This window comes from Juglans microcarpa x Juglans regia, chromosome 5D (genome assembly GCF_004785595.1).
Source record: "Juglans microcarpa x Juglans regia isolate MS1-56 chromosome 5D, Jm3101_v1.0, whole genome shotgun sequence".
NCBI classification, from domain to species: Eukaryota; Viridiplantae; Streptophyta; class Magnoliopsida; order Fagales; family Juglandaceae; genus Juglans; species Juglans microcarpa x Juglans regia.
Genome location: NC_054602.1, coordinates 18,644,356 through 18,656,466, shown reverse-complemented (window position 1 = coordinate 18,656,466; position 12,111 = coordinate 18,644,356). Strand labels below are relative to the sequence as shown.

General features: G+C 37.7%; 1 protein-coding gene across 1 annotated transcript; it reads left to right on the top strand.

Moving 5' to 3' along the window:
• Positions 1-302: 302 nt before the first annotated feature.
• On the top strand, positions 303-7,316 carry LOC121265775 (G-type lectin S-receptor-like serine/threonine-protein kinase At1g11410). Its single transcript, XM_041169445.1, has 8 exons — positions 303-417; positions 519-577; positions 3,553-4,768; positions 5,273-5,460; positions 5,673-5,811; positions 6,358-6,595; positions 6,708-6,858; positions 6,956-7,316. The coding sequence occupies exons 1-8, from the start codon at positions 303-305 to the stop codon at positions 7,268-7,270; spliced, it is 2,421 nt and encodes an 806-aa protein (XP_041025379.1). The 3' UTR covers positions 7,271-7,316.
• Positions 7,317-12,111: the final 4,795 nt, after the last annotated feature.

Genomic DNA, 12,111 nt, shown 5'->3' with positions numbered 1-12,111 from the left:
AATGGGGATGCACCATAGAATAGTTTAATCGAATGCATCCTCCTACCTTTGATGGTTGGGGCGACGCAACCCTAGTAGAAGACTGGATCCAAGATATCGAGGAGATACGCCGCGTTATAAACTGCACGGACGAACATAAGGTTCTATACTCTGCTTTCAAACTAACGGGAGAAGCAAAAAGATAGTGGATTTCTGAAAGAACCATCAGAGAAGCGGAAGGGACAGAAATAGTCCGTTGGGTGCACTTCAAGCAGATCTTTCTGGAAAGCTTTTTCCCAACCTCAGTCCGAGATGACAAGGCTATGGAGTTCACTAATTTGGTACAGGTTGTTTTGACAGTACACCAGTACGCAGCTAGATTTATCGAGTTATCACGTTTTGCTGCATATTTGATCCCTGATAAGGAGAAGAAGGCTTGTAAGTTTGAACAAGGGCTGAATGAAAAGATTTATGAACGAATTGTGGGCTTTCAAATCCTGAACTTCTTAGAGTTGGTGAATAAGGCCACAATTTTTTAGCGGAGTCTTCAAAGAGGCGCAGCACTGCTGGAACAGAGGAAGAGGACTGCGCCACAGGGGTCTCATTCTGTGATGGATCAAGGGCCATGGAAGAAGAGAAATGATGCGAGCAGCTCAGGGCAAACACAAGTGCAGGGATATCAATCAAATAACCCCTGCAAGTTTTGTAACCACGTACACACTGGGGAGTGTAGAAAGGAAAATGGGTCATTTCTTTTACGCAAAGTCTAGTGTAGGAACCTTGTTTATTTGACAATCGCAATGTATTGTCTAAATATTGAGTCAAAACTCTAGCAATCTCAACACGTGTAACAAAGAATAATCACCAACATATTAATAACCTACACAAAACCAAAACCACTCAATACAGCAATTACCCGACTCTAACAGTGAATTAATAAGAGCCCATAATTAGTAGTTAATTCATCGCCCTGGCGACAAGCAACACAACCTATTTTCCAGCAACTAACACAGTCCAACCTGCCAATCATAGCAACTTACACAACATGCATAACAGCTCCTTCAGTCAATCACAACAATCCAGACAACCACATGCCCAACTCGGCATCACAACATCAACCCAAACAATCATATATCAACCTACAAATTCATCATCATACTCTCCTCTATCCACTTCACCTGACCAAAAGAACTCCCAAAGCAACAGACCAAAAACATCCCACAAAAATTACATGCTTCACCATTTAATATATATTTATCAAATTTTTCTGCAACTACCAAACATACCCATTACACACGTTGTAGTGTAAACAATGATTCTTATACTCTAGTTATCATACTTACTTTTGTTGCTGGTCGATGGAATTTTTTAATGGACCGATGCTGTCCAGGTATGTGAATACAATCCACTCATACTTAGATTTTGTACTTGAAAAGAATTACGCGATGGTTAATTTAAACCAAGTAAGAAGAAAAGAAACTTGCCTTAAGTGATTTAGAACGTAATTTGGGTAACCTAAGTTAACTGCAACTTATCCTTTGGGAAAGAGTGATACTGTAAGAGAAATCCGAGGGTTCGAAGGAAAAATAAACCAAATTAATATACATTTGGGAAGGATGAAATACACAGTAAAACAAAAATAAATATTTCAGCAGGGGCTTACCAACATTGGAGGAGAAATTCCAGCGATCCCTAAATAACAGTGATACACGATGGGGGAGTGGAAATGATCTGCACAAAAAAAATTCTATGAACTTTAATTTAGTGAGGGTGCTTGGTGAAACAAAAAAAACCACCATTGATATTGAAGCACTAGTGTTGGTCGGGGACGTCAGCGTTGGTAACGATAAGACAACCCTTGATGGTGGAGGTGCACTGCATGGTGGGGGAGGGGTGTCCTATACAAGGAGGATAAAACTTTATGTGAGTAAGAGTCTGAGCACGGGCGTGGGTGAGAGTGAGATCAAAGGGTGAGAGGAGAGACTTGTCGTTGCTTAGCCCTGTTCCGGTGAAGAGATTCCACGACGACATTGATCCAAGGAGACCCACGAACTACAATATCCAAAACTCACAGCAATTTTGTTGAGGAGAGAGAGAGAGAGAGAGAGAGTGGTCAGTAGAGAGGAGTTTTGATGTGAGAAAAATGGAGAGTGGGTATGTGGGGGAAGTTACATCGAAGTGGAGATGTTTTCGGGTTGAAGAAAACTAAAAAAAGGGGGAGAAGAAATCTGTTCGCCGGGGGGGTGGGGGGTGATAGGTAAACGACGTCGTTCGGGGTCTCCATGGTTAGGGCCTTCGTGGGCCTAGCACTAGGTTACAGGCTTGGGCCTTGGGTTTGAGTATTACAGGTTTGGTTTGTCCATCCGATCCATATCGGTCTGGGCTATTGTAAAGTGGGGGCCCAATCCTACAAAAGGTCCATCACTCCATCAATATACAAAAAAGTCCACAATGTGTATTTTTGGCCTATTAGTATATAAAAATCCCACAATGTTTACAATTTTCAATTTTACACCTATTCAACTTTCTTTGCACATTTTGTACTTAAAAACAGTCTAAAACAAGTTGAAAAAATTATCGAAATTATCCATATCCATCCATTCTCCATAATAAAGTTAAAAACTTAAAAACAAAATAGACAAAATCAAATGAAAAAGTGCAATATCATCCAAACTCCAAATTATAAAAGAAAAAGGTAGAAAAGTAAATGAAAAATATACATAAAAACTATTCATATTCATCCATGAAGGTTAGCATTAATCATCATAATAATAAAATGAATTTTAATAAAATGAAGTATCATTCAAACTTCCAATAAAAGAAAAAACCAAAAAAAGAAAGGAAAAAATATACATAAAAATTTATACAATCCATTTAGCCATAAACAACGTAGTTAGTACGTATACCGCGCGCTTAGCTTACTGGAGATGACATGTGGATTGTTTTAATTAAGATGGTGATTTGAAGTTTATGTTTGGGCTGACGATGGTTGATATCCATTGAGGAATAGATAAGAATATTTAAGGTGGACCGCAAACATTTTTTTATAACTAGAGAATATTTAAATATAAGATGTTGACCCTTCAAATATTCAAGGTTGAATCCATATTATAAATAAATGTGATTAGAAATCGAAGGATATTTTCCTAAATTCTACAATGGTCCAGGGGGAGTAGGCTGATACATTTATTAAGCATCATTATTCTGACCAAAATTAACGGTGATCATATATACCTGCAGTCAACCCAAGCAACTAATATATCTGACTGTGTCAAGAGTAATGTTATCGTAACGTTATACAATTGTTTTGAAAAACAAAAAAGTGAAATTTATTATCAAATTTTTATTTATATAAATCCTATATTCACTCACTTTTTTCCAAAGATTACGCCACACTCGCGTAATTTGCTACATCAAATGTCATTTCTCATACGCTACATAAATTGATCACAAATGAAACAAGACACAATATATAAATACTATGATTGACAGATCTGCAACCTCAGTACTGTCCATGATCATGCATTTTGTAAAAAGGTTTCTGTTTCTCTTTCTGCATACGTTGCTTCACAGCTTCCTTCTCCGGTGTGCCCTTCGCTGGACACCATAACTATCAGTCAACCTGTTACAGATGGTGAGGTTTTGGTATCCGACGGAAAGACCTTTGAGCTTGGTTTCTTTAGTCCTGGTAAGTCCACCCACCGCTACGTCGGAATTTGGTATCACGGTGCTCCGGGACAGGCCAAGGTGTGGGTAGCAAACAGAGACAATCCTATTAACAACAGGTCTGGGGTTCTCTCAATCGATGTTCATGGAAACCTAGTACTCAGTGTCAAAGATAAGAGCCAACACATCTGGTCCACAGATATTGTTTCAAAATCAAGAAACAATAGAACTATCGCTCAGCTCTTGGATTCAGGAAATCTAATCTTGACCCATGGTGATGGCAGAAAGATGGTACTATGGCAAAGCTTTGACTATCCAACGAATACCCTCCTTCCAAACATGAAAGTTGGGTTGGACCGAAGAACTGGCCTGAACCGGGTCCTAACATCTTGGAAGTCCAAAGACGACCCTGGAACTGGAAACTGGTCGTATAAGATAGACAGCAATGGCTCCCATCAGTTCTTCTTGTACAAGGGTAAGGTTCCATGGTGGCGTATTGGTCACTGGAGAAGCGATGGATGGAGTGGAGTCCCGGTATTGCAGCGTAGTACCATCATCAATATCAGTTTTGTGGACAACGAGAACGAGATTACCGCTATATATCGTGTCTTCGACCCAACACAGCTGTCAGCATTTGTGCTAAACGAGTCTGGTCTCCTCGACTGCTCTATGTACAGGGAGGGAGACCGTCAATGGTTTCTGTTTAAACCGTCCTTACCTTCAGACCAGTGTGACACATACAAAAAGTGTGGTGCTTATGGGAAATGCAAGATCGTTGGTAATGGGTTCGAGTGCAGCTGTTTGCCTGGGTTTCAGAGAAATGCGTCAGGCGGGTGCGCGAGGAAGCGTGGCGCAGCATCCATGTGCGGGAGCGGCGATGGGTTTTCGAGGGTTCCCAATGTGAAGGTTCCGGATATTTCAGCAGCACGATTTGAGAATGGTCTGAGTATGCAAGAGTGTAGGCAATTGTGCCTGGAGAATTGTGCCTGCACGGCGTATGCAAGTGTGGATGCGTTGGAGGAAGAGGGGGGCTGCATCAACTGGAATGGTGATCTGATTGATACAAGAGTGTATGTGGATGGGGGCCAAAATTTGTACGTACGTGTGGATGCATTTGAGTTAGGTATTGATCAATTTTTTTATCCCAATTTGACACCGTCAAGTGAGAGAAATATAACCTAATCTTACTTCATGTGTTGTTCTTTCCTCGGCTTAAGGCCTTTAAGCTAGACAAGAACTTGAAGAAAATATTTTCCATAATTCAGGTCATTCCCCTGCAAGGAAGCCAGAAGGGTTCTTTGTTAGTATGAAGAGGCTGGCAATCACGGTGGTGTGCATGCTTGTTACTTCATTTCTCATTTTCCTCTTTGTGCATTTGGTAATAAAGAGAAAGAGAAAAGGTACCCGATTTTTTTTTCTTTTTTAATATCGTATTTATTTTTTATTTTCATATACAATTTTGTTTTTTCATCTCAAGCTGCATCTTTGTAATTATGATCAATTATTATGCATAGTCATGATCAATTTATAAACTAAGAACGATAGAATATTCCTCTGTTTTGTTCCTTCAATTACTCAACACTATAGTTGGCCTCTTTTGTAACCTGCATGCATGATTATTGGACAGGGAGGGCCAAACAATCCATGTTGTTCAACGATGCCAGTTTGATACCCTTTCAAGATTCTCAAAAACTTGATGAAAAAGAGGAAAACCAGATTTACCATTTTTTTCAACTAAGCACCGTTGTTTCTGCCACAAACAACTTCTCCCCTGCTAATAGGCTTGGACAAGGTGGTTTTGGCCCAGTCTACAAGGTACACATCTCTCATTGCAGAATTAGGACTCGAATTCAAAACTTCTACTTTTGGTACCTGTTGAATCATCCCTTGTTCCCCGACCGGAAGAGATCAATTTAATTATTTAAATTATTGATTAATTGACACACCTGGAATGGCATAAGTTTCAGGTGGATAAGCTAGTATCATAATGATATCATAATCTATTCAAGTCTCGTTTGTAAACGCAGGGTCAACTAGCCAATGGACAAGAAATAGCTGTAAAAACACTCTCAAAAACTTCAAGACAAGGCACAGAAGAATTTAGGAACGAAGTTATGCTTATAGCAAAATTGCAGCATAGGAATCTTGTTAGGCTTTTTGGTTGTTGTATTCATAAAGAAGAGATGATGTTGATCTACGAATACATGCCAAACAAAAGCCTAGACTTTTTCATCTTTGGTATGACTTCTCTTCAATCGCTTTCAATTACCATTTGATTATTGTAACGCCCCAATGGAAGGCCCAAACCACATGGCCTATACTCTAAAAAAACTAGTTAATGATACAATTGAAGCCCCATTAGAACCTTATAAAGAGCAAGAATTTTTCCTTCCCAATCAATGTAGGATCTCATACACCACCTACCCTTATCCATATCATATGGGGTATCACAATTATTGCTCTGTTATATGCGAAAGAATATTTTAGAGACAAACACGAATTATTAAGGTGGTTTAATCTCAAAAAGCCCAATCTTAATCGTGTCCAAAACCAGGTGACTACATCTTTTTTACAATATTGACTTCAAAAGTTTCTAATGGTTTTATTGCATTTGGATTGGAATATAATTTAAACCTAAGATTAAAAAACTACTGTTTTGTAGAACTCTTTTCACCATGCATTTGTAATGGAAGTTTTCAATGTTTGGTTTAGATGAAATACGAAGACAACTTTTAAACTGGAGGAAGCGATTCGAAATTATTGTTGGGATTGCTAGAGGAATCTTATATCTTCACCAAGATTCCAGACTGAAGATCATCCATAGGGATCTAAAAGCAAGCAATGTACTACTAGATGCAGCAATGACCCCAAAAATTTCAGATTTTGGTCTTGCTAGAATGTTTGGGGATGACCAAATTGAAGCAAATACAAATAGACCTGTTGGCACATAGTAAGTCTCTCTCTCTCTCTCTCTCTCTCTCTCTCGCACACACACACATAAGTGCTAAAAGTAGATGATAATGGACTATAAGCATCAGTATTTTCGTTTTATGGAATTGCAGTGGATACATGTCACCAGAGTATGCAATGGAAGGATTATATTCTACAAAATCAGATGTCTTCAGCTATGGTGTCTTAGCACTAGAGATAATCACTGGCAAGAGAAATAACCATTTTTATGTTGGAAGCCCTTGCCTAAACTTGATTGGACATGTAAGCAAACTATATATATATATATATATATTTCAGTAAAACTTAACCATTCATATATAGAAATTGACTCTAGGATATCACTCTTCTATTGCTCCAGGCATGGGACCTATGGAAAGAAGAAAAAGCCCTTGATATAGTCGATTCTTCATTGGGTGATGACGCATCATATCCTGCTTATGAAGTTTTGAGATGTATTCAAATTGGGCTTTTATGCGTGCAAGAACAAGCTGCGGATCGGCCAACCATGCTAGAAGTTGTGTTCATGCTGGAAAATGAAGCAAATGTTCCTTCTCCCAACAAGCCTGCGTTTATCAATAGAAGAATTATAGATTCTGGTCAGGATCCCTCAACTTCTGCTGGAGCACCTGCTTCTCTAAACGACATTACCATTTCTGAGCTTGAAGCTCGATGAATGGCTGCTACCTCTCATCAATTAAGCTCTAATAATTTAAATCCTAGCTTTCAAAATATGGGAAATGTTCTTATTGTTTTTCATCCACATATTTAAAGATGTACTTTTAATGATCTATAAATGTAAATCTTTAAGTAATGTTTTATATTATATGTTAACACTCTCGCTTCTTCAACAATTTAGAATATATTTTAAATGGGATAAAGTTAAGAGTTAAGTACTAGAGTTCGAATTCAAAACCTCTACTTTGATATTTTATAGCATCCCTAGTTATATCAAAAGTTTAACCTGACATCAAGATAAATAATCTTTTTCTTGCATAAAACATGGTCCATGTCCCATCTAATTCAGAGAAGATTCAGGTAATTCATGAAGCACTTAATTATAAAGATTTGAGTTTTCTACTCTCTTTTTTCTTAGGCTCAATATGCAAAAAAAAAAAAAGTGGACTTCTTGAGAATAAGGGGATGCTGGTGATTCTTGTGATTTTCACTGCAGTAATGCTGCTTATTGTGGCTTCCATCATGTATTGGTTCATAATGAGGAAGATAAAGGGCAAGTAAACCATAATTTTCAAAACCGGTTTCTTCGTTTCAAATATTTGTTTATTTTTAAGGCTGGTGAACATACTGCCATGGCTAACTATTGAAATCTGCTCAACCAAATAATCATATATGGAAATGAAAAATGATTTGTTCAAACTCAGGGTGTTTAGGCTCTTTTAAACAAAGTGGGACCATTTGAAAAAAACCCACCATTTTATAAGGTTTTACTTGTTTCCAAAGAACTTGTACGAGATTATACATCCTAGATTTGTATCTCATAATATAGCAGCTAGAGAAGAGTCAGAATCTTGACAGTCAACCTTTTGTTAACTAGTTAGGGTCATAAAAGTGTACTTTTAGTTATAAATGTAAACATAAACTACCTAGTGGAGATGACCATTTAGATTCCACATCTTAAAGTTCTAGCACATTCATATATATATATATATATATTAACTCTAAGAATTCCTAAATTCATGAATGCATCTTTTTAATTCATATTTCACTCTTTCATATGCCTTATCCCCTTATGCCTATAATAGTGGTCTTGAGGATCATTTATATAACACGAGAAATTCGAAATGAATGATATTAAACTCCTGAAGAGCTCATCTTATATTGCAATCTTTCAATTTTCTTTATCACAGCAACATAATTGCTTTTTAGTGACGGTTGAAAAATTGTGACAGTCTGCAAACCATCACTAAAAAGAATTTTCTATGACCAAGAAACCATCACTAAAGACAGATGGGGTTTTTTTTTTTCTTTTTTTTTCTTTTTTTTTTCTTTTTTTTTTTACGTTTGAATGGAGAACAAATTTACGTTTGAACATTGTGGCTACTTACATGCGAACGTAAAATGTTTTGGTGCCAACGTTGAGGATACCTACACGATGGGCTATCTTAGCGACAGACTCCTCTACAGCCACGATCTGTCGATCGATATGTGCAGTCAACTGTGAGATGAGCGCATCAAGCCAAGCAGGCCGCACATCTCCTGCAGATGTACTCATCGGTTGCTGACTACTACTCCCAACATCGGGCCCGGGCTACATCAGAGGAACTAGATCCGCTACAAAGGGTGGTTGACGTCGAGGATACCCCCTCGCCTGTACAATGCTACGTCGATGCGTGCTCATGTCGAGGGAGCTCATCTGATTTGTGACCCACTCCTCCAGCTGGAGTGATACTCTTTGAGCAAGTAATAGTCGGCTGATGATGACACCGTATGGGGGTTGTCCGTGGAGCCGATGCTCGCCTAGTAATGGATCCTCTCAAAGATGCGCAGTGGCAAATCGATGGGATCTCCACATGCCACTCGTATAAAAAACTATGCCCGAGTCCGACTAAATGTTGTCTTATGTGCCACAGGATCTAGGTTTGTTACAACAATAAGCTGCAACATGTGGAAGAAAGGTAGCAGATGTATTTGGTTGAAAGTGTTCTTCCACTCGATCTGCTTGCGGTCCGTCCTAGTAAGGATGTAGAAATCCTGGTCTCAGTCATCATCCCGAGCCTCACGGTCAGTACCCTTGGCCTCTGACCGGTCTGCATCTCTGGCAGCTGTATACCTTCCCCTTGATTACGCCCAAAGAATAATGCGGTAGTTGTAGCACAACTTTGGGGTGTCAATTTCATAGAGAGACAAATTAAAAGATTTGTAGAAGGAACAAAGAAACTAAAGAAAGAGATTAAATTATTAATGGAAAAAAAAGATTAATTTTAAATGCAAATTAAAGTGAAGCAAACTGACTAACGGAAAAATTACTCAAGTTTGACAAACAGTAAAGCATCTGGAATCCCTTGCACAAATACGGTATTTTAATTATTTTCAATTTATTGAATAACTCAATTGGGAACTCAATTCCTAATATTTCCAATCGGAAGGTATATATTTATAAACCAAGATTAAACCAAATGTAACCCTTTGAAAAATCATTCACCACTTTTAAAATATGTAAATTATTATCACTATTGAGAAAATCCAACGAAGACAATATACTCAGGAAGCGATATTGCAGCAAAGAATTAAATCAATATAGAAAAATAATTGATCCAAACATAATCAAAGAGTCAATCCATTCAATAGAAAAAGCATGATTGAATCCATAAACAGAATAAATTCTATGATTATTTGAAGAAGAAAATATCAACAGTAAATTGAGAATGATAAAACAAAAGAGTTTTAGTAATTGAAAATCAAATACATAAATCAAGAATAAATTAAAAATACCATCTAATGTGCAAGTTCATCCATAGGCTTACTTGAGAATTTAGTTACCCATAAATATAATGGACAACAAAAATCTCCAGAGAAAAATAGAGCAAGCGGTGGCCGTGAAAATTAATTTTAGATCTTCCTCCTTCAAACCGAGCTGTCTCCCCTATTCTCTACTCCCCAATTTCGTGCTAATGATATGCTTAAATAGTGTAGGAAATCCTAATGTCTTCATATTCCTTCATACAAAATCGCCTAAATTTTAGGACTCAACTTGGTAGCCACATACGTGCTTCAAGATTTCAAATTTGGAAATCTTTATTAGAAATAACTTTGTAGCCCTTTAAGGTAGCTTTCTAACAGATTAAGAATTGTATCAATCAGATTTTTGAGAGAAAAGTTATGGTTAAAATATTAAAGTGTGTCCATTCTGTCTCCTAACGCATTTTGGACTTTGATCCGAATTACTCTCAAGCCCATTATTATCCTTATTTGAAGAGTCCTACACTCGTTGAAAGTTCTTAAGTTGTTCCAACGTCTTGCCCGCTTGAAAGTCTTTTGAATTTGAATGGGTTTGGACTTGCTCTTTTATAGACTTTGAAATTAAACATAAAAATCAGCTTAGAAGTATCCCAAAGTAATTAGAAACTCAATTCAAGAATGCACATTAATTTTAATGATTTCTATTAACATTTTAGTATTTTAGTCCAATAATAAGGTATTTAGAGTGCACTTTCATACACTCATCACACCCCTAACTTGCTTATTGCTAGTCCTTAGCAATTTCTATGCTAAAGAGATGAAAGAGATGAGAATCACTAAAATAGGCCACCAATTCACATTTTCTAGATTCACATATCAAGAACAAACTAAGGAATCCAATAACCCATCAAGATCAATGCACTTATAGAAATTCACGGAGTGTGTGTGTTTTTTGCAAGGTATAACTATCTTACCACTAACCTTGACACATGCAACATCAAGAACGTCTCAAGCAAAATGTTCAACTCCATAACTCACGGGTATAATAGTGTTTCGTGTAAGGGCTCTCTCTATGGAGTTGACAAGTGGTGTACACACAATCACATAGAGATTTAAGTAATTATGAACAAGCAACAAATAAGCATTGATCTTATGATAGGAACACTAACAAATAAGAATTCAACCATTCTTTCCAAAAACTTACTTAGGATTAGAACTGTCAACACAAAAGGTTATAACATGGCTTAGCTTTGGGGCTATATGAAAAAAATGAAAAATAATTCAAAAACTTCCAAGTACATATAAAGGGAATCTTATTAAATATCTCAGTAGACCACACTTCTCACTTGATGTACTCTCCAACTTTTCAGATCATCGAATAATGCCTTTTTTTCCTTTTCTTTTCTTTTTTCTTTTTTTTTTTATAATTTGGTGAACAATTATGTCACCCTGGCCATTCAAAAGTGGATATTTTATACCTACGGCCACAGTGTATTTTACACTGTTACGTTGCTGTGTCGCCACCTTTTGCTGCTCCATGATCCTTCAGAAATTATTATATAGCATTGTAAGTATTTTCCAAAGAACTATTGTGATTTAAATATATTTTTGCACTAACTCATATTATTGTGAACTGGTTGGATATGCCGGACTAAGTCCTAGGAGTTCGAGGGTCGGATGGATTATGGACGGAGTGGTGTATTTGGTTGGTATTGTGAATTGTTGGTTGTTGGTTTTGGTATTGTTCATGTACATGGCATATTGCACGCATGATTATGTTTGTAAAGGAAACTGGGTTTTCGTGTTCATGCATTCATGTTCATGTGTTTCATGAAAACTAGATTTTCATGTGTTAAAGGATTTTGGGTGCGTGTGTATCACGACCCCAAGCCGAGATGGGGTATTATCTCGGTGGAGCTCCTCTGGTCACTCGGGAGAGGAATATACTGAGTGACGTCCCCTGGGTTGTCGCTGGGCGACAACGGAATCGGACGAGATGGTCTCGTGCCGACTCCGTGGCCCCTTTGCTGGTGGGGGCTAGAGGATGCTTGGCCACGAACATGCTGGGCGCGGAACTGGGTATCGCTCGTTGCGTAG